At 42.2% G+C, this 23,348-nt stretch overlaps 2 protein-coding genes across 2 annotated transcripts; both read left to right on the top strand.

Annotated features, from left to right (window-relative positions):
• Positions 1 to 2,611: 2,611 nt before the first annotated feature.
• Positions 2,612 to 4,584, top strand: LOC115140846 (chemerin-like receptor 1). The gene has a single exon (XM_029679268.2). It carries the CDS (start codon positions 2,612 to 2,614, stop codon positions 3,755 to 3,757), a length of 1,146 nt encoding a protein of 381 aa, XP_029535128.1. The 3' UTR covers positions 3,758 to 4,584.
• Positions 4,585 to 7,063: 2,479 nt separating this feature from the next.
• LOC115140832 (zinc finger protein 836-like) lies at positions 7,064 to 17,074 on the top strand. Its single transcript, XM_029679235.2, has 2 exons — positions 7,064 to 7,234; positions 13,722 to 17,074. Exon 2 carries the CDS (start codon positions 13,814 to 13,816, stop codon positions 15,833 to 15,835), a length of 2,022 nt encoding a protein of 673 aa, XP_029535095.2. The 5' UTR covers positions 7,064 to 7,234; positions 13,722 to 13,813; the 3' UTR covers positions 15,836 to 17,074.
• The last annotated feature ends 6,274 nt before the right edge of the window (positions 17,075 to 23,348 follow it).

Below are 23,348 nucleotides of genomic sequence, written 5' to 3'. Positions count from 1 at the left end.
CAGACGGGAGATGACAAGTGCCTGGATTAGGACCTGCGCCGCTTCCTGTGTGAGGCAGGGTCGTACTCTGCGGATGTTGTAGAGCATGAACCTACAGGAACGGGCCACCGCCTTGATGTTAGTTGAGAACGACAGGGTGTTGTCCAGGATCACGCCAAGGTTCTTAGCGCTCTGGGAGGAGGACACAATGGAGTTGTCAACCTTGATGGCGAGATCATGGAACGGGCAGTCCTTCCCCGGGAGGAAGAGCAGCTCCGTCTTGCCGAGGTTCAGCTTGAGGTGGTGATCCGTCATCCACACTGATATGTCTGCCAGACATGCAGAGATGCGATTCGCCACCTGGTCATCAGAAGGGGGAAAGGAGAAGATGAATTGTGTGTCGTCTGCATAGCAATGATAGGAGAGACCATGTGAGGTTATGACAGAGCCAAGTGACTTGGTGTATAGCGAGAATAGGAGAGGGCCTAGAACAGAGCCCTGGGGGACGCCAGTGGTGAGAGCGCGTGGTGAGGAGACAGATTCTCGCCACGCCACCTGGTAGGAGCGACCTGTCAGGTAGGACGCAATCCAAGCGTGGGCCGCGCCGGAGATGCCCAACTCGGAGAGGGTGGAGAGGAGGATCTGATGGTTCACAGTATCGAAGGCGGCCGATAGGTCTAGAAGGATGAGAGCAGAGGAGAGTTAGCTTTAGCAGTGCGGAGCGCCTCCGTGATACAGAGAAGAGCAGTCTCAGTTGAATGACTAGTCTTGAAACCTGACTGATTTGGATCAAGAAGGTCATTCTGAGAGAGATAGCGGGAGAGCTGGCCAAGGACGGCACGTTCAAGAGTTTTGGAGAGAAAAGAAAGAAGGGATACTGGTCTGTAGTTGTTGACATCGGAGGGATCGAGTGTAGGTTTTTTCAGAAGGGGTGCAACTCTGGAAGGTATGTAGACAGGTAAAAAAATATATATACTTTTAAGCCTTGAAACAATTAAGACACGGATTGTGTATGCATGCCATTCAGAGGGTGAATGGGCAAGACAAAATATTTAAGTGGTTTTGAATGGGGTTTGGTAGTAGGTGTCTTGCTACTGGTTTGTGTCAAGAACTGCCAACAAACATTGCGTAAAAATGTATATTTGTTAGGTGTTGAATGATGTGTTTCTTGCATAGAATGTCGATATTTGAATTCTAAAATCATTTCATGAGAAGTGGATCTTACAACTTTGTTTTCCAGCGGAACATTTGAAGAACTGACGTCACACACTTCAAGATACTTCACAGTCTGCGCCCCTCCTGACTACAGCAGTGTAGTCGAAGCCGTTTCGTGCCAGACAACGTCCTTCAAGTCCTTCAAGCCGTTCGCCTGTTCTGATTTGAATATACACGTTATTCAAGGTATGTCTATAACATTTTTCACCATTCATTGGAGTAATCAGATTACATTGGTATTTGTAGGCTTCTACGTCAATAGTTGATGAACGAATAGAACAATATAAATTATGTACCATCCGTTTTAAAAACTTTGCGAATAAACAGACTACCCGAGCAACAGTTACATTCATATCATTTGTATGTGTAGCTTGTCTTATGATCATGATATACCAGTTGAGGGTAACATTAACGTATTAATAACAAATAATTGGGAAGAAATGCTATAATAACGGTATGAATTGTGATTTAAAAAAATACTGAATCAATCCATAATCCCTTCTAACAAATGTGAATAAACAATACTAAATCAATAAATTACTCTTACAGGATAAATAGGTAACTTAAACAGTGCATTTAATAGGCATATTACGCATTATCCAACTAGATGAGAAATATCAACTGAATTACATTTTATTTTTCATTCTATATGAAAAACATTCCTACCTCATTCCACAGTTCTATTCCATAGTATAGAAGATTGGCTGTGAAACTCTGAACAAATTGCTCTCCTTAATTACTCACCAAAAAAACGAATTATAGAGTGCACGTTCTTGACTTTTATAATGATCTTGGGGTTTCCAAAAAAAATCTACCTTTGTGGCTTGTGAGGGTAAGTTAAAGAGAAATACTCTGTCTGTCTGCTTCGTCACATTGGGCTACTTGTCAGAATCCCCAGTGTAGCACAACTTGCATTCATTCTACAAGTACTTCGTTCTGTGATGGATTGCACTACAAAGGCGGACAGGCTACACTGTGGAATACATATCTCACTTAACGGTATATATGGGGATTGGGAAACCAGCGTTGCACATAATAGGTATTTTTGTTCAGATCAACTCCTCCAACATTCTCTCAATATTTTAATGTAGAGTAAAATTTCATATTATTGCACAATACATTTCTTTGCTAAATTCATGCATTATTGGCACATTTAAAGTGTGCCAGTGAACTCTAGGGGATGTAAATAAGAGAACAGCAAGTAGTGGGGGGAATCCATTGTAAGGCAGCATACCTGAAGAGTGGTGAAGGTAATTTATCCAAACAATAGAACAACATACTAAATATTAAAATATTAAATGGTTTATGCAGATTAGACAACTTTGCACATAATTAATTTACTGCATATTATCAAACTGTCATCTTCATTGAAAATAAACCTTTTTTTTTTCTTTACCCTCTCAGGTTCTCAAACACAATGATGGCCTTAACCACAACTCCTTTGTATCCTGAGATCTGGAGAGAGCTGTCTCACAATGACTCCTCGCCAGGCAACTCGACAGATGACTATGAGGACTACCCTGACGAGCACGCAGAGCTCCGGCAGTCCCTCAACATCATGTCCCTCATCGTTTACTGCCTGGCCTTCGTGCTGGGGGTTCTGGGAAATGGACTTGTCATCTGGGTGACGGGATTTAAGATGAAGAAGACGGTCAACACGGTGTGGTTCCTCAACCTGGCTGTGGCCGACTTCCTTTTCACAGTGTTCCTGCCTCTAAGCGTGACCTACACGGCCATGGACTTTCACTGGCCCTTCGGCAAGTTCATGTGCAAGCTCAACTCCACGATCAGCTTCTTCAACATGTTCGCCAGCGTCTACATCCTGGTGGTCATCAGCATGGACAGGTGTGTGTCCGTTGTGCGCCCTGTCTGGGCCCAGAACCATCGGAACATACGCAAGGCATCCTATATCAGTCTGGGTGTCTGGCTGTGGGCCCTGGTCCTCAGCTCCCCCTACTTTGTCTTCCGGGACATCGGGGCGTCCTACAAGAACAAAGAAATCATCAACTGCTTCAACAACTTTGCTTTCTCCGATGACTATGACACAAAGGAGGTGGCAGAGCTGCGAGTGTTCCGCCATCAGGCCATGATCGTAACCCGCTTCCTGCTGGGCTTCGTTGTGCCCTTCGCCATCATCGTCACTTGCTACGCCATCATCATCCACCGGCTCAAGAGGAACCGCAACCTGGCCAGCCACTCCGGGCGGCCATTCAAGATCATCGCCGCCGTCATCACAGCTTTCTTCCTGTGCTGGGCCCCCTACCACATCATTGTCCTGATCGAGATGGTGAACAACGCGGCCGCTGAGTTCAGCTACACGTTAGACCACGTCACCACCATCGGGGTCCCCATAGCCACCAGCCTGGCCTTCCTTAACAGCTGTCTGAACCCCCTGCTGTACGTGTTCATGGGCCAGGACTTCAAGGAGAAGCTGCGCAAGTCCATTCTGACGGTTCTGGAGAGTGCCTTCACCGAAGAAGTGTCAAAGTCCAACCACACCTACACAAACTCTGGACTCACAAGCCGTAGCAAGGAGAAGTCCTATTCTGATGCTGAGGTATAGGGTCTTATATTATAATGAGAAAAACTTTATTGACCACACAATGTGGAAATTTGACTTTGGCTTTACGATAACATGATTGACATCCTTAGAAGCAAAGAAAATACAAACATTAGAAGCCCCTTATCATCAAGGTAATTCAATAATGTTTTCAAACAGTTCGATACTTAGTTTAAGGGAAAGTTTAAGGCAGGATTTCAGAATTTGAATTCTGAGCATGTACTCAGTTTTAACAAGGTACATCTCCAGGACTGAATTCAAATCAACAAGTTTGATTTCAATAACCTTTTGTGACTCAGAAATGATGGGGTCTGTGAACACATTTCAGCATTGTTTTTGTTTGGGCAATACAGTTACTGATGAGAATGTTGAAAGTGGGGTAGACTGATAATAGAGAATACTGGATAAGATAAGAATAATTTGTATGATACACACATGTCATTGTTCAAGCTGAAGATATAAATGGTCTGTCTTTTCATTCAAAGCCACTTTTTGTACATACTTGTTTTTGTTAAAATGAGGCTAATAGTTAACAAAGAGACTATTTTCTGTGATTTAAACGTGTATTGTTTTATTGAAGGAATGTTGTTTTTCCTTAATACTTTGAAGTATATGTTTGCATGTGTAGACTTTTTTATGTTTGCATGATGTTATTAAATGCTTGAATAGACGACTACTTATTAATTTCTATTTTCCAGAAATCTCCAGAACGCATAACCATCTCTGCCACATGGTGGCAGCAAAGCTCTGTCACAGTTAGACAGAATAAATGGAAATGTAATGTTGAAAATAAATCACCTTGGCTCATGTCAAAAATACATCCCTATCTATTTAAGATTATCAGTGTCATGTTTTTTAAATTACAGATTGGATATCAATTCATACTGTATTGCTTTGACCTGTCCAATGTTATTAGATCGATGAAGGAGGAAGCAATTAACACATTTAACCTTTTTTTCCCCAACCATTTCTCTTACAATTGAACTTCATGCATTTGCAGCTTTAGAACAATAAATGTTTTCATGATGATGATGATCATCATCACCACCATCATCATCATCAACAACGTAATCTAATTGAATATAACTTGACTTGATCAACTCTTTAATCCTTTCACATTTTGTAGAAGTTCAACTTGCTACAGGCAAGATATGATGGTGTCCTTCAAGGTAGCCTGTTTTTATAACTTCAGTCAACCTAGCTATATTTCTGCTTCAGTAGGGTCAAGGCTATAACTGATATTTTGGCCACAATGTATCACAAGAATAATGGTCAGCCCAGCCACAGTGTATGAGTCTACAGGACAGACTGGTGAAATAATAGCTTATGGAGTGGTCATGAGGTGGGAGTAAGATGGGGGACAGGAAAACATTGAGGAAAGTGGAACATACTTTTGTAATGTATGTGGACACCTGCTCGTCAAACATCTCATTCCAAAATCATGGGCATTATTATGGAGTTGGTTCCCCCTTTGCTGCTTAAACAGCCTCCACTCTTATGGGAAGGCGTTCCACTAGATGTTGAAACATTGCTGCAGGGACTTTCTTCCATTCAGCCACAAGAGCATTAGTTAAATCGGGCACTGATGTTGGGGATTAGGCCTGGCTTGCAGTCTGCGCTCCAAATCATCCCAAAAGTGTTCGAAGGGGCTGAGGTCAGGTTTCTGTGCAGGCCAGTCTTTGTTCTTCCACACCGATCTAGACAAACCATTTCTGTATGGATCTTGCTTTGTGCACTGAGATATTGTTATGCTGAAACAGAAAAGGGCCTTCCCCAAACTGTTGCCACAAAGTTGGAAGCACAGAATTGTCTAAAATGTCTTTGTATGCTGTAGCATTAAGATTTCCCTTCATTGGAACTAAGGGGCCTAGCCCGAACCATGAAAAACAGCCCCAGACCATTATTTCTCCACCACCAAACTTTACAGTTGGCACTATGTATTTGGGCAGGTAGCGTTCTCATGGCATCCGCCAAGCACTCAGCAGGCCCTTTCTGTGAGCTTGTGTGGCCTACCACTTTGCGGCTAAGCTGTTGTTGCTCCTAGATGTTTCCACTTCACAATAACAGCACTTACAGTTGACCGGGACAGTTCTAACAGGGCAGATATTTGACAAACTGACTTGTTGGAAAGGTGGTATCCTATAACGGTGCCATGTTGAAAGTCACTGAGCTCTTCAGTAACGCCATTCTATTGCCAATGTTTGTCTATTGAGATTGCATGACTGTGTGCTCGATTTAATACACCTTTCAGCAACGGGTGTGGCTGAAATAGCCGAATCTACTAATTTCAAGGGGTGTCCACAGACTTTTGTATATATAGTGTATTGTAAGTAAATTTGGAATCGGGACAAGCACAAGCCATCTGGAAGATCGATGAAGGAGAATATGGCGGACAGGAAAAAAAGGAGAAAAGTGAAACATGTTTTGAATGAACATGGAAAGGTGGATCACACAGAACTTTTGGAAGAGCTACCAGAAGGAAATTGAATGTGATCAGTGTGAGGATGAATTAACCGCGGTGGCAGGTGCGGTGAAGAACACAGAGTTTGATCATCATCGTGATTATGACAAAGAAGATTCTTGCCCAGTGGAGTGAGATTTTTGGAGAGAATGGATCCTTGCCTTCTGGCAGATCCATATGTGGTGTCAGGTTGGGTGGTAAAGAGGTTGGGGAATGTTGGGTCAGTTAAAGTGACTCGAAGTGGAATCGTGCACATTTTTTGCGTTCCTGCCTTCCAGAGGGAGCGTGCGCTCTGCACCACACGACTGGGGACAAGAACTGTGACATGTTTTCCTCTCTGGAACAGGGCGCTGTTAAAAGGAGTGATAACTGGAGTGGCGTTAGGTACTAAGTGGATCAACTGAAGTTGAAGATTCGTTTGGTGCTATGCAGAACCGTTGGAGAACGCGTTGAAACAAAGAAGACACTGTCTGTACTACTGAGTGTTGATGCAGAGTTAATGTTGATTTTTGCAAGAATGGAACGTAAATTACAGAGTATAGATGTTCTGGTGGCAGCTGCTGAGAAGCACTTGGATGTATGAGATTTTACTGCAGAAGAGTTAGAGATGTTTTGAGCGATAGTGTCCTCTACTCCCAGGCTGCTGGGCCCCATGTAGGATCAGATAGGTCCAATGTAGTGGAGTAGTGGTGAGGTTGTAATGGGTTTGTTGGTAGTGCAAATTTTCCCAGTGAAATAAATTCATCCTACATAATAGTAGGGTGATACACAGCCATTAGAGTAGGCGGCGGCATTCACCTATAATATTTGTTTGCGAACGGCCATAATACCGAAGAAGAAGAAGAATGGCTGATGGTCTCCGCCCCTTTCTCCTCCGGATTCTTGTAATTACTATGTAGACAAAATGGGAAGAACTAGCGGGGAACCGGTGGATACAACACGATTCGCAATGTAACATAAGTGGAGCGATATAACGAATGGGCAGAGAACGTCTATACTAATCGGACTTTAGAAATGTGGTAAGTACATTCCAGAGGCCGATCCGATACAAGTGGTACCTAACCTTGCTAGCTAGCTTTATGAACGGTTCGAGGCCTCGCGCAATCTACGCTAGCTAACGTAGTAGTCGCGGTGGCATCATTGTTGCGCAAAAAAAGCGAATAATTGAGATAGCTATCTTGCTGCTGTCAGCCGGTTGTCTCCTTGCAAGGCATTTCACGCACACATGTCCGCATTTCGTTTAAATACATACTTTTTTTTCTTTCTAACTAGCTAGCTAAATAGCTTTTGCAGAGTTGGAGGCTAGCAGCAGCCCGACATTTTGTTGGTATCAAGACAGCTGTCACGATGCTTTAACTCTGGCTCTACACACGCAGAGAATAGCTAACTGACTATGGTATGGCCATTGGCCAGACTGTCATAATGGTAATCTAGTGAAATTATTTTATATATCCAAAAATATAGTTGGTCATACAGGGTTGTGAAGGGTACCCCGTTTAGATTTTAATACGCTACCTAGTTAGCCAATTTATTCAAGATGGACACTTCGAGTGTATTTTTGTGTATGGATAGCTAGCTAACTGATTTAGGTAGCTACATATTTTAAAAATCTCTAGCATCTCCAGCGTTTTCAAATGTTAATTACTTATTTTTATTAACTGTATAAAAGTCCTCATGAGCTGTAAAATGAGCTATTTGATAGAACCCAACCGATATGGCATTTTTGGATCTGATTTTAGAATGGAAATGTTCACAATAACTAATACATCTGCCAACATTTCTATTATAACGTTAGCTGGAATAAAACATGTAATTAAATTCTGTAGGGATTGTGCTTAAAACAGCTCTACAAAGGTACTCATAAAGCTGATTTCATAAATTGTGAGGAAAGAACAATGTTTTAATCGATTGTAGGGCTGTAGACACTGAATTCTGGTAGTTGTCACTTGAAAGGAAAAGCTTAAATGAGCATGGTTACATGCACACAATATGATTATTGTGGCTAGTCATAGTAATATAATAGTTTTTTTTAAACAATACATTTCTCAAATCCTGTTTACATGAACACTGAAATCAGGCTACCAGATGGGACTCAAATAAATGCAGAAAATTGCTAATAAAAAGAAACGTTCTAACACCGTGACAGTGATATTTTTGCAAAGCCTATTTGATTCGGATCAAATACACAGCTGGAACGCCGATTTGAAGCTTGTTTACATGTCCTAATAAATCGAAAAATTGCTCAGAAAACCAGATGTTTTAATTGGTGAATGCTTACTTTGATTTTGACCATACGCCAATTAAGATAAGCAGATACGTTTCAAGTTAGGTCAGGGTTATGGGTAGGGTTTAGCGTAGGGATGTCCCAAGGATACCAGGTAACACTAATCCTCAGTGAACGGTGTCAAGTACTCTGACAGAGCTAGTTAGCTGACTAGCACTCGTCAGGGAAATGGGGGTGGCGAAACATGAATATTGACCAGTCCCTGACAAGTGACAACCCATACATTAAAATATAGCTACCAAGCGCTATTTTGTAACATGCTATATCGTTTGTGCCTATGAAAACATTTGGATGACAGAGCATGAGGAATACCCTTTGCAAAGATGAAATACAGTGCATTCGCAAAGTATTCAGACCCCTTCCCTTTTTCCATATTTTTTTACGGCCTTGTTCTTAAATGGATTAAAATAAAAAAAATCTACACAATACCCCATAATGACAGTGAAAACAGGTTTTTAGAAATGTTAGCAAAATAATAAAATATTCTAGAGATATAGAAAACCTTATTTACACAAGTATTCAGACCTTTTGCTATGAGACTCGAAATTGAGCTCAGGTGCATCCTGTTTCCATTGATCATCCTTGATGTTTCTACAACCTGATTGGAGTCCACCTGTGGTAAATTTAATTGATTGGATATGATTTAAAGGCACACACATCTATATAAGGTCCCACAGTTGACAGTGCATGTCAGAGCAAAAACAAAGCCATGAGGTCGAAGGAATTGTATGTAGAGCTCCGAGACAGGATTTTGTTGAGGCACAGATTTGGAGAAGGGTACCCAGCAGCATTGACCTTCCCCAAGAACACAGTGGCCTCCATCATTCTTAAATGGAAGAATTTTGGAACCACCAAGACTCTTCCTAGAGCTGGCCTCCCGGCCAAACTGAGAAATCGGGGGAGAAGGGCCTTGGTCAGGGAGGTGACCAAGAACCCGATAGTCACTCTGACTGAGCTCCAGAGTTCCTCTGAGGAGATTGGAGAACCTTCCAGAAGACAACCATCTCTGCAGCACTCCATCAATTAGGCCTTTGTGGTAGAGTAGCCAGACGGGAGCCACTCCTCAGTAAAAGGCACATGACAGCCCGCTTGGAGTTTGCCAAAAGGAACTTAAAGGACTGACCATGAGATAAAAGATTCTCTGGTCTGATGAAACCAAGATTGAACTCTTTGCCCTGAATGCCAAGTGTCACGTCTGGAGGAAACCTGGCACCACCCCTATGGTTAAGCATGATGGTGGCAGCATCAGGCTGTGGGGATGTTTTTCAGCGGCAGGAGACTAGTCAGGATTTGAGGCAAAAATCCCCAAATACCGGTGTACCAAGCTTGAGGCATCATACCCAAGAAGACTTGAGGCTGTAAATGCAGCCAAAGGTAATTCAACAAAGTACTGAATAAAGGGTCTGAATACTTATGTAAATGTGATATTTCAGTTTAATACATTTGCAAACAATTCTAAATTGTTTTTGCTTTGTATTTAGGCGGTATTGTGGGTAGATTAAGTGGGGGAAAATAATGTAAGAAATTTTAGAATAAGGCTGTAACTTAACAAAATGTGGAAAAAGTCAAGGGGGCTCAATACTTTCCGAATGCAAGGTATAACAGACATATTTTCATGGGCTTAACTAAAGGGCTGTAAGGTTACCACTGAGTTCTCAGAACGGCATTTGCTTCACATCATTGTTTGTCACGACACCCAACACCCTTCCATGGCACTTCACGTAACAGTATATTGCCGGTGTGCATTTTGGCACTTTACTGAGCTGGCAAGCTTCTATCTATTCAGCACTCAACCGTAGATGCAGTAACAGTTTGTTCACAGTAGTTCACTGTCCTCCCTGACTGGTTTAGTTGTGTTGGGTGATATTGTCCAGTCTTGCTGTAATTCACCAAAGCAAGTTATCGCTCACCATAAGCCTATGTAAAGAGCTCCCTCTTCAGGACAAATAATAAAATGCAAAAAAAGTAATTCTATGAAGAACTGTTTTTTGTTGTTGTTTTTATTTGAGTTTTTTTGTTGAATTTTACCCCCTTTTTCTCCCCAATTTCGTGGTATCCAATTGTTAGTAGCTACTATCTTGTCTCATCGCTACAACTCCCGTACGGGCTCAGGAGAGACGAAGGTTGAAAGTCATGCGTTCTCCGATACCCAACCAAGCAGCACTGCTTCTTAACACAGCACGCATCCAACCCGGAAGCCAGCCGCACCAATGTGTCGGAGAAAACACCGTGCACCTGGCAACCTTGGTTAGCGCGCACTGCGCCAGGCCCGCCACAGGAGTCGCTGGTGCGCGATGAGACAAGGATATCCCTACCGGCCATGCTCTCCCTAACGACGCTATGCCAATTGTGCGTTGCCCCACAGACCTCCCGGTCGCGGCAGGTTACAACAGAGTCTGGGCGTGAACCCAGAGTCTGGTGGCACAGCTGAAGAACTAGGTGTTTTAACGGTTTGTGCTTACTTTGCTTAGGATCTTACGCTGATTTAGATAATCAGAGTAAAGTGTTTACATCACTAATGCAAAATTCTGAGTATTGCCATAATCAGTTTAATGTTGTTATTAGTTGGTCCGGGACGATACATTTTCGCAATACTCATTGGTATCATGGCAAGGAAACAAACACGAAGCAGATTTAATTTCTTTAGGAAGACAGCCCTAATGTTGCAAACAAGCATGATTATGTTGTCATTGAGTCACATTTATTTATTTTCCAAGTTGTAGCACATTGTATTTCACATACATCAGGTTTTTAAATGACAAGAGTTGGTCTGCATTGTGTTTTCATTTCTGCCATGGAAAGAATATTGCAATAGTGTTATCGTGTCAGCCCTAATTATTAGTGTGCATGTAAATGTACTCCATGGTTCTCCTCACTTTTGTCAAGTGATTTTTACAACATTTAGTTGGCTAGCTAATTTGGATATGTCTCTAAGACACACATAGGCCTATGGGAAGCTGCATTTTCCTCAGGGTAGCTACTATGCATTGGTAATCTGTCATTGCTAACATCTACCATCTGCATTATTCGTAGAGCGGGTACTAAGCTAAGGTTGATGTTAAATGATTGTACTCGTATGCAATGAAGCCCAACAATTTTAACGTAGCCTAATGTCTGGAAACAGCATGTTGCTGCACTCCACTCTAATAGTCTAGCTAGGTCATTTGTGGAACTTTAACAATGTAACATATTTTTTTGTAAAAAACAGCCAGCCACCAAGCTGCTAGCTATGTAGTGTGAGAGAAAGTCTATGGAAATATCCCGACGTGAACGATAGAAGTAACGTGACATGCAGCCAAAATGGATGTGTGCATTTGCCACACTCAAGGGACACAAATGTTGTCATGGACCTGCTGAATTTCTTTACTCTGTGTACGCCATAAGTGTCCCGTTTACCTCACTGTGTAAAGCCGCCTTGAAGGCGCTGTAAAGCACAAGTCTAAATGCCTTGAAGATTTTGAGGGTGCCCATACTATTCACTTTAGTTGTGGGGAAACTTGTTGAACGACAACTTTTTTTACTGCAAAAAGTGGACTTGCATGTTTTTTTGCTTCTTTTTAACCCAGTTTGACGCATCATTTTAATCATTTCCATTTCCTACCAATCTCTGAAATGTGTTAGATTTTTTACACTTTTATTTAATCTTTATTTAACTAGGCAAGTCAGTAAAGAACACATTCTTATTTTCAATGACGGCCTAGGAACGGTGGGTTAACTGCCTCGTTCAGTGGCAGAATGACAGATTTACACCGTGTCAGCTCGGGGGATCCAACCTTACAGTTAACTAGTCCAACGCAATAACAACCTGCCTCTCTCTCGTTGCACTCCACAAGGAGACTAGCTTGTTACGCGAATGCAGTAAGCCAAGGTAAGTTGCTAGCTAGCATTAAACTTATCTTATAAAAAATAATCACTAGTTAACTACACATGGTTGATGATATTACTAGATATTATCTAGCGTGTCCTGCGTTGCATATAATCTGACTGAGCATACAAGTATCTGACTGAGCGGTGGTAGGCAGAAGCAGGCGCGTAAACATCAATTCAAACAGCACTTTCGGGCATTTTGCCAGCAGCTCTTCGTTGTGCGTCAAGCATTGCACTGTTTATGACTTCAAGCATATCAACTCCCAAGATGAGGCTGGTATAACCAAAGTGAAATTGCTAGCTAGTTAGTGCGCGCTAATAGAGTTTCAAATGTCACTCTGAGCCTGTGGTTGTTTCCCTTGCTCTGCATGGGTAACGCTGCTTCGAGGGTTGCTGTTGCTGTTGTCGCTGTGCTCCTGGTTCAAGCCCAGGGAGGAGCGAGGAGAGGGACGGAAGCTATACTGTTACACTGGCAAGTGCCTATAAGAACATCCAATAGTCAAAGGTTAATGAAATACAAATGGTATAGAGGGAAATAGTCCTATAATTCCAATAATAACTACAACCTAAAACTTATTTCCTGGGAATATTGAAGACTCATGTTAAAAGGAACCACCAGCTTTCATATGTTCTCATGTTCTGAGCAAGGAACTTAAACGTTAGCTTTCTTACATAGCACATGTTGCACTTTTACTTTCTTCTCCAACACTGTTTTTGCATTAATTAAACCAAATTGAACATGTTTCATTATATATTTGAGGTTAAATTGAGATTTTTTATGTATTATATTAAGTTAAAATAAGTGTTCATTCAGTATTGTTGTAATTGTCATTATAAAAAAAAAAATCTGCATTGGCTTTTTTTTAAGTCCTCCAATAATCGGTATCGTTATTGGCGTTGAAAAATCATAATCGGTCAACCTCTAATAGTTACTGGCATATTAAACTTGATCACTCATCAACCTTACTAGGTGTGGTGAAACCTTATCAAAATGGTTGACCTGAGGGTATTGGAAGCAAACTAAGGTTTCGATCAAGGTTACTGTTTGTCTGCTCTTTTTTAGGCCATGTTGATAATAGGAGGAGCTAGTATCCGGACAATACAGGTGTGTCAATTGTCTCCATCTAATTTGAATGAGACCTAATTCATTTGTTTCAAAAAGTGTCAGCCTTTCTAACAGAATTGAAAGCCGATATAGTAGCGATTTGGCAGCACAGGAGAGGCTTGGCAATTTGTAGAATCCAATCATTTGTTCCAACTCATGGTGTTGTAATTAAACTGTTATAGTTAGTCAGGACCAGCACCTGCGCCATATGTTTGGTAAAGTAGTGACTTATTTTTTCTCTTTTTCACAGTTCTGACCAGACAAAGGAAGAGTTCTACAAAACAAGGTGCTCATGAAGAATGGAACTAACCATGTTTAACTTTGATCATTGAACACACCCTAATGGATTACGTAAGCTCCGCTGAACCAGATGTTGATGCCTTCATCTGCACAGAATGTGGGGATGGCTTCAGGCGCTACCTTGACTTGGTTAAACACATTACTGTTCATGAACGACTCAGGACTCATGAACAAACAGATTCGTTTTCCCTTGACAGTTTACCCAATGGGTTTCAAGTTCCCCGTGAGTATGCTCTCCATGAAAACGGAACTTTCATAGTGGTTGACAGATCTGGACCATCAAACAACCCATCTTCAACTCCTTCACCTTATCAGAATTCAAAGACCATTGTACTCAAAACTAAGCCAGCAAAAACTGATCTACGTGTCAACACAGTGTCTCACTCCCAGTGCCGCAGTGTCTCTCCTCTAAAACAGTACCGATGCGAAACATGTGGAAAATTGTTTAACAACCAGCTGAGTTTACAACGACATCAACAGTATCGTAATTTAGAGCAAGGTTATAAGTGCACCTTGTGTTGCAAGATCTTCACAGATAAAGAGAGGCTAAGGGAACATCTCCAAGAACATGCCCATGAAATATTTTACTGCTGTGGTCAGTGTGGAAAACGCTTTCTGAAACAAGAGACCCTGTATGCTCATCAAAAAGAGCAGCATGGATCGCTGGGGCTCAAACAAATGGGGAAGTCAGATAATGGTCAAGAGAACATAATACAGAAAACATATCCCTGTAAGAAGTGTAATCTGTGTTTTTTCTGGCTCTCCGACTTGCAGAGCCACTTACTGAGTCATTCCAAAGACAAACCATTATCTGTGGACTCTTCATCCAAAATCGAGCAACAGTGTCAGAAAGATGAGCTATCACAAACCATCGAGTACAGTGACAGCACCCCTACCGATGTGACTAAACAGTACAGCAGCGGCACCCCTACTACCGGTGTGACCAAACAGTATAGCAGTGACGCAACTGTTAATGTGAAGACCCACAATGGCAAATCTGATTCCAAAACACCATCCTCTTTCAGACCATACCGCTGTGGTTTGTGTGGAGATCGCTTCCAACAGTTAACAGACTTGAAGGAGCATCATCTTACCCATCAGACACAAGAAGAAATTGACAAGTTAAATAAGGATTCAGAGTCACAAAGAGTTGTAAAAAGGCGGCGAAGGTATACTGGCATTGAGTGCATTGTAACAAAAGCACCTGCAAGGAAGGGAGGAAGGCCCCCACTTTATAAAAAAGGCTCTGGGACAAAATTACATCCATGCAAGCACTGCCACCGTGTATTCAGTCACTCTAGTAGTCTTTCTCGGCACAATAGATCCCACAAGGGGACTCTTCACACTTGTGTTCTCTGTGGGAAACATTTTCCACAACGCTGTGATGTCCGGAGGCATATAGCCATGTATCACAAACCTGAATTGGAGAAGAAGCCAAGTCTTAAGTACTTGGCATTGCATTCTAAACCAGATGGTGGTTCCCAATTGAATTCTGATGTGTTGGAACAGAATGCGTCATCTGAAGGAAAACCCAAGAAATCTTTAGACGGTGTTGTAACAGAATTGGACAGTGACAATGGTGACGATCAACAAACCACATCTACTGGAGAAGTGTTCGCTGCTCCTAAGGCACGGAGGAACTACAAGTGTGACCAATGTGGGAAAAAGTTTGGGCTGCTGTGTGTGTACCAACGGCATTTGCGGTACCACAAAAGGGAACCGGGTAGTGAAATGGTTAAGTGCCCTCGCTGCCCAAGTCGCTTCCGGAGTTCTTCTGCTCTAGGGCGCCATCTTGAGATTCACCCAAGTCAGTCAAGCGGGGAAACGGACATGGAAGGACGGGCATCTCCCACTGCTGACTCCAATCCAGACCTGGACTCTGACCAAGACAATGCAAAGGATTTAGTCGGTCATGGGGACATTGACGATGTCAAGGGTGGGAATGGTGAAAACATTGGTCCAGCAGAGGTGTTGTATGAATGCACTGAGTGTACAGAGACTTTTTCTTCCTTGCAGAAGTTTCTGAAGCACCAGAGTTCTCATGGGTCCGATAACCTTGGATAATGGAAACTATATGCATGGTATTTATATCCTGAGGTCCGAACCCTAACTTGAGATCGATGCACATACCACGAATTGTTGCACTGTTATGCAGACCTCAATTCATGATTTACGGAAGTCCGAGTTACTTGCACATGTCTCGAGTTAGGATTCTTTCCTTGATGGTGGAGCAGTTAACAAGTGTTTTATGCTATGAATTGAGGAACTACAACCAGTATGGTTCTTGTGGTGGGTGGGTCATTAATTCTGAACTTTGATGTAGCACTGCATAGATCAAGATGGTGACTGGGAATTACTGAGATTTTTTAAATGTATTTTCTACGATCATGTGAATTTGAGGTCCGTTTTGTATCAATGTTTTAGATTGTTTTGGTTACTTCCGGTTAAACCTTTGACATTACCCCTGGAAAGGCCATGGTGTGGGAATAATGCCTTAATATGCTCTGAGAGCATTATTGAAGCTAGTAGTCGAGCACAATTTGCTAAAGACCAAGTGGAAATAACGTTTTTGCAGACAGATTTGGACCCATGCAAATCGTTAAGATGGTTTGAGGTAACAATGACTGTCCATTTTGTAAAGTAATTAGAAAAGTTTTTTTGCAAGTGCAATTCCATTGGGATTTTGCTTCAAAACAATTTAAGATGTTATTTATTTGCATTTGCCAAGTCTTTACAACCATGGTGTCTTTCTCAAGATCAAAAAAATCTGTCAAGGTCAGATGTTCCCAAACTACCAGACCAGGAATGTTTGTATCATTTTGAAAGGCTTTCTCATTATCATCTTTTCACTATATTGTGGTCTTGTCTCTCAATTCACTTAATGGTTCTGTTATCTAGATTAGTGGTTCCCAATGAGGGGTACTTAGCCTATACACAGGGGGTACTTGAGACGACTCATGAGACCATAGGTCTACTGGTAAAATGCACATACTTCAGGGGTTGTCTGGGCAGAGCAAAATTCAGTTGGTGGTACAGTAACCGAAAAAGATTGGGAACCACTGCTCTAGATGTTTTCTGCTGCCAGTCCTCCGGGTGGCCACTGATCTGTTCACATGATCAGCATGTTTTTCCATAAGGCACGACAAAGTCCAGTGATTCCAATGCAAGCCACATGTAGCATTGTGATGTAAATTAACATTTTCAAATGGTACTGTTGCTTCCTTTATTGCCTACCAACTGAGAACACATGCATTGGCCCTGATTTTGTGTTAATTTTGTGCCATTAAAGTTGAAAGAAATTTATATTTTCCTAAAAATCAAATGATTGACCTATTTAAATGACCCATCCAGTCATGGTTTTCAACTAATGATGAATGTGATAAGGTGGAAATGTCAGTTTTGTGACTTTCCAACTTGTGGTCAGCTAGATCCTTTTCTGCCAGTACTTTGTGTTGCCTACACTGAAATATTCATCCTACACAAGTTATAGAAGCACCATGTCTGGGATCCATAGGATGATGGTTTATATCAATTATATGTAAGATGGGATGTAGTTTCTCAACTATAAAGAAACATCATGGCGGGTTCAGACTTTTAAATGAATCTGTGTCCCAAGTGTTGAACACAAGAAATTCAGTAGATCAGACTTGTTCAGAATCATGTAGCAAGGACAGAGGTGTCTTTGGGGGAAAAATAAAATTGCCTCTGACAAACGTGATCTTGTTCCCAGAAACTTCTGCCCAAATGCTCAGAGAGTCTGGTGGATCAGCAAGTCAAACTTGGCCTTTGTTAGCCAATACAGAAAGACAGGGAGAAACTCACAGTGCATAGGCATTGGTTCAATCTGCTTAATCTACCAAACAGTCATCTCCCACAAACACTTCCCAATAACCTCGCAGTCGTGTGATTCGCTCAAATTAAATGATGACAAATACTTTACTCAAGTCACTATTCTAGAATGTTATGGTCACTCCCACTAAGGACAACTTTGAATCGTTCATATCCCAGGCTTAGATGCACTGTGCGCATTAGCCTGGGGACAAGGTTATGACCAGCGTCACTGTCCTTTGTACTGGTCACTCCTATTGTGCCTTTCCTTCACCTGGCAGGTCTCCCTAGGGCTGCTTCCCGATTCCTGACCCTTCTCCCGGAAGTGGGCACTGCCGTCTATACAATGGAAACTAATGCTTACACTAATCCAATGCCTTGAGGGAGCATGAGCAAGTGCACACTTCGGTGATAAAGGTAGAGGATCGGATTGTATCCAATGGCCCAATCCAAAATTGACCCCAGACCCTACCTCCTATGCACTTTTGGGGATATGACTGGTGTTTGCAACATTGTGAAACTTCCACCTAGCTCATCGGTGAGCAAGTGGAGCTATTGCCATATTGCTTACAGAGCGTTGGACTAGTAACGGGAAGGTTGCAAGTTCAAATCCCCGAGCTGACAAGGTACAAATCTGTTGTTCTGCCCCTGAACAGGCAGTTAACCCACTGTTCCTAGGCCGCCATTGAAAATAAGAATGTGTTCTTAACTGACTTGCCTAGTTAAATAAAGGTAAAATAAAAAAAACTGTCAAATCACCACAAGTTTGTGGGGTCGATTTGGGATTGGGACAATGTGCGCATGATTTAGCTCGCTGGATGGGTGAAGTTCACACTTTACACCAAATGGAGTGGTTCCAAAAGTGCATACTCAGTCAACAGGGGGTGTTCAGCTTAAGTGAGTGCATTTAAGCTCAATTTATTGGTTGTGTGTTCCCTGTTGACTGAGTATGCACTTTTGGAACCATTCCATTCTGAGCAGAGGAACACGGCCATTGTTTCCACAGCCGCGAAGGTCCGCGCACATGACTCATTGACATACCGGATTAAATACAGTCCTGGAGCATTACCTATTGCTCCACAAAAGCAATGTCCTGTGCAAAGCAAGGGAAACCGCAACACTTTCATGATAGCCTCTACTAGTGCACCACCAACTAGCTAGTGATTCCACATCGGCTACATAAGTGTCCATGTAAATCTGCTTGCTAAATTCTTCCTGATTAGGCTTGTACTGAGGCTCAGACCTTTGCCTTACTAGCCCTCCTGAAGTGTCTTACCAGTTGGTGCCATGCAAAAACTGAGCTATTTTCAGGCAGAAGTGGGGACACTTCAGGCTGAGGAGTACTTTTCACACATGCCCAAGTGCTACGCTCACCCATCAAACTTACTCAATAGTGACCCCAGTGCAACTATAAATCTGGGTCACGGAACCATTGTAAAGGATGTCATGCTGCTTGCTTAGCGAGTACCACTTCCGCCTGATTTGGCTCACACGAGGCTCAAACCCAGGATATCTACCTTGCAAGCACACGTGACCGCCCTCCTGAAATGTCTTACCAGTTGGTGCCATGCAAAAAGATAGCTATTCGCTGGCGCAAGTGGGGACAGTTCAGGCTGAGGAGTAAGTTTCACACACCCCCTAAATCCACAAATTAGACTTTCATGTAAATCATTCATTAACGCCAATGGGAGACTTACAGAGACATTTGTTTTAAGGGTATGGATCTCAAGGCTGAGTAAGCTTATTTACTTCTCTACAATCATTGGTTAGCTTGTACGAACTTTGAGACCTGTCTTTACACCGAAGACCAATCGGTAATGAGTCAAGAATGCCTTGGGTTTTCTCCACATGATCAGTCAAAAGCACACTTCATTCCAAGAAGCTATGCTGATCATCATGGACGCACCCACTAACTTACTGTACACAAATTCAATCAAGCTGTTTCATCCATAAAATGGTGACAGTTTGCTTGCAGGCCTGTCTCTTTTTAAAATGTTTTTTTTACTGATGTTACATTTATTTGTGTCATTGTTCCTCACGATGTCCACACTCAAGGGAAATGCTGACCTCAGGGTTAGAGCAAAAAACAAATGTGGATAGCAGTTCTGCAGCACGATGGCCACCTACTGGTGACGTGATGCACTGTGCATTCTATGATTAGTGTGAAAAGTGCATTTGTTACTTGTGTTGACCACGACATCAGCATCTCCCATCTTACCTGCCTCGTGTTATTTGTCCAAAAGACACATTCGTCATTGAATCTCTTACAGATCCCCCCTTGTTCATGAATATGTCCAATTTGTAGCCTTGTCAAACCAGTTTCTAATGATAGATTGACTCGATTTGTTTCTTCTTAAATCACCCGTAAATAGCATATTGGTTTGCAGAACCATGCAGTCCAAACCATCTCAGGTCATACCACTGGCTATCAAGTTTCATTGGAGGTGCATATAATATTACACAATTCCTATTGTTTATGCCATACTGGCCCTCAATTTGTATCTTAGGGAGAGAGTCTAGTTTTACTGGCCAACCCCAATAGGCTTAGTTCTTAACTGGATTGATTTGACAGAAGAATGCTTTACATTAGGGGGTAGCTTAGTTGTTGGTTAAAGAGTGGTGTGTACAGGTCCTTGACAACCCATGATGTTCTCAACACAATGTAGACTTTTTATCTTATCAATAGCACCATTCCAACCTATTGCTTGGTTAAATATTGTGGCTTTGCAGTTGGTTTTGGAATAAACATACCCTAAAAGACAGTGAATAGCAGTAACTGGTCTATAGTAAGGCACTTGCTCATAGCTGACATGAGTGGTTTCTCTTTTTTGTACAAATTCAACTATAGGTTTGAAATACTGTCCTTACCAGGACATGGCACCTCATTGTGATATTTTACTTCACTGGTATGATGTAAAGTGGTGCAGTTGCTGGAGCACATAAAAAAATAGCCACCATTTTGTCCTCCAGTCCTTGATTCTTGCAACTAAGATGGTGGCCACGAGGCAGAAGCAATCCAGGGCAGACCTAAAGCAGGCAGACTGCTGATGTTGTTCTGCTATGTAGACCGATTAACCTAAAGGGCTGCTCTGAAATTGTGGTGCAATTACACATTGGTTCATAACAACACAAGTGAGCAGAGCAACACAGGACATCAGAGTCGTCGCCTGCACTGCCTGCTTTTGAGTGAACGGAGTCATGGCCCTCCGCAGTAGCAGCGGTCGTCCTGCACGCATAGCGATCACACAGAAGCCTTGATGCACGCGGCATGATGTGCGCAGAAGCTGTACTGCGCAGCCATAGAACGTGTAGGGCGGGTACTTACAAGGTTCTCTTTCCTTTTCATTGGTTCTAATAGCATAGAGTCATAAATGTTCCCGGGGTTCGGGCACATTGTGTGATTCGATAAAGAGAAAAACAAGAAAAAAAGACATTTCTGAAAAACGACAAAATTATCAATATGGTTGTTGTGTTCACGGAAATGTCTAGCTAGGTAGTTACCTAAAGCATCGTGGGACCGTGGACAACAACAGGAGTCCGGACGGCGGCACGCAAAACTGCATTGCCTGGTGAGTGCGGTTCTGAATTGAGTTCTAGGTTAGAACCATTGTAGTTTGTATGGTGGTAGCTAGTTAGCTAGCCTGCCCGGAGGCAGTAGATGACAATTGCCAAGCGAACACAAGCACATTTTAAGCATTGCAAGGGATGCCAACATTTCGAGTTATTTTGTTTATTGAGTGGTTAGTTAAATGCATGCTTCTTCAGACATTCTCTGCTTTCTCACGACATGGCTGGGGCTTCACCCCTATCCACTGAGCACATACGTCAATTCAGCGTACATTCCACGTTGGTTGAACGTAATTTCAATGAAATTACGTTCCGGAAAAAACGTTGATTTAACTAGTGTGTGCCCAGTGGCAGTGGGTACGGTCTAACGTTATTGTAGTTGCTAGAGATAGTACATTAGCAATTCAATACAAACCTACCAGGGGTCTGGTATATTAATTACGACGGTTCTGTTGCAATACGTTTGAAACCGTTCACTCCAACTCAACATTTTTCAACTTCAGTTGGCCCGTTTCGTTCCGTTTGGTTCTTTAACGGTAAACTGTTTCCGTTGCAAGACGTAATGAATACACCCCCGGATGGCACATTGACGTGATCTGTAACTAGCCAGGTAATTAAATGCATGATATCATGCATAGTTAACGTTAACCGGCACTCAATTCCTAATTCTGTGTATTGTTAAGCAGAGAATAGTTAAATCAATTTACTTAGATCTAGTTTCACGTTTCCTCAATGTTTGGGAGATGGTACATGTTGAACTGTGCAACCCATGCAGGTACGTGTGTGATGGAAATACTGCTACACGTGGGCTATTGTAGGAAATTCCATTTAATTTTGGCAGTAAACAACCTCATCTGATTCTAGACAAATTATATTGTATTTCTGCATGTGGAAAGCTGAAACATCGTTTTGTTGTCACCACACAGGGTAACTAGGGTATGCCTAGTTACTAATATAAGTATGGCATTATGCCATATTTATTGGCGTTATTGATGTAATGATGCTAATGTAAGGAAATCAAACACCCTTACCATTATAAAATTGTGTTTTTGAGTATGCAGCTTAACTCAAATATTGCAGATACTTTCAGGCTGCTTTTCTGCTGTTACCAGTGTTAAACTAGTTGTCTACACCTTGATGTTATACTAGGTAAATTGTTTCCATAACTAGGACTGACCATGAGCACTTGTGAAGAGCAGAATTAACAACCTCTGCATGATCAAGACCTATGCTTTGTACGATGTTAACCATCAAATGTGTTCACAGCCATTTATGTAAATGACAGCTGAAAAGTACCAGTGGCCTAACCTTGGCTCCATGTCAGAGCAGATCCGTCGGAGCCATGGCCTAGTGAGACACGGCTGCCAACCTGCGTAGATGGAAACAAGTCTGAGGCTTTTGCGTAAAACACTGGGGTAAATCCTCATTGGAAATGCACTATCAGTGCTTGGGTGACACTGACCATATACACTGAGTGTACAAAAGATTAGGAACACCTTCCTTATATTGAGTTGCAGCCCCTTTTGCCCTAAGAACAGCCTCAATTTGTTGGGGCAAGGACTCAATAAGGCGTCAAGTGTTCCACTGACATGCAGGCCCATGTTGACTCCTAGTTGGCTGGATGTCCTTTGGGTGGAATACCATAATTTATAAACACTGGAGCGTGTTGAGTGTGAAAAACCTAGCCGCAAATCGGTGCACCTGGCACCTACTACCATACCCTGTTCAAAGGTACTTAAATCTTTTGTCTTGCCCGTTCAACCGGTGTATTTTCGTCTTATACGCAGTGGTGAATTTAGAATGTAAATATTGGTGGGGTACACATTTTTTTTTCAATGCATGCCAGCAAAGCCACTACAACACTAAACAATGCATTAATTGCACAGAAAGCTGTCCCAACACCTTACCACTGCTATACCTGGCTATTAGCGGAGCCTTGTCTATCAGCGATACAGTTCATTCAGCCTTTAAAAAAAACATAGCTAATATGGCTGATTTGCTTAACCAGATGTGGTTTCTACTGACAACTGAGATGTACAAACCATGGAGCGGATAAGAGGCACTCTGTAATTGCAATTTAAGACATTAATGAGCAAACTAGAACAGATGTAGTCAACTATTTGTTCTGCACTTTTGAAATGTACAGCGTCAGAATTCAGAACATGTGCTGTTCTTAGTGTTC

The sequence above is a fragment of the Oncorhynchus nerka genome, linkage group LG14 (genome assembly GCF_034236695.1).
Source record: "Oncorhynchus nerka isolate Pitt River linkage group LG14, Oner_Uvic_2.0, whole genome shotgun sequence".
NCBI classification, from domain to species: Eukaryota; Metazoa; Chordata; class Actinopteri; order Salmoniformes; family Salmonidae; genus Oncorhynchus; species Oncorhynchus nerka.
This window is presented reverse-complemented; position numbering and strand designations above follow the sequence as displayed.

Bases quoted from the DNA above. Each gene is read 5' to 3' on its own strand.
- LOC115140846 (XM_029679268.2), top strand. From the start codon at position 2,612: ATGATGGCCTTAACCACAACTCCTTTGTATCCTGAGATCTGGAGAGAG.
- LOC115140832 (XM_029679235.2), top strand. From the start codon at position 13,814: ATGGATTACGTAAGCTCCGCTGAACCAGATGTTGATGCCTTCATCTGC.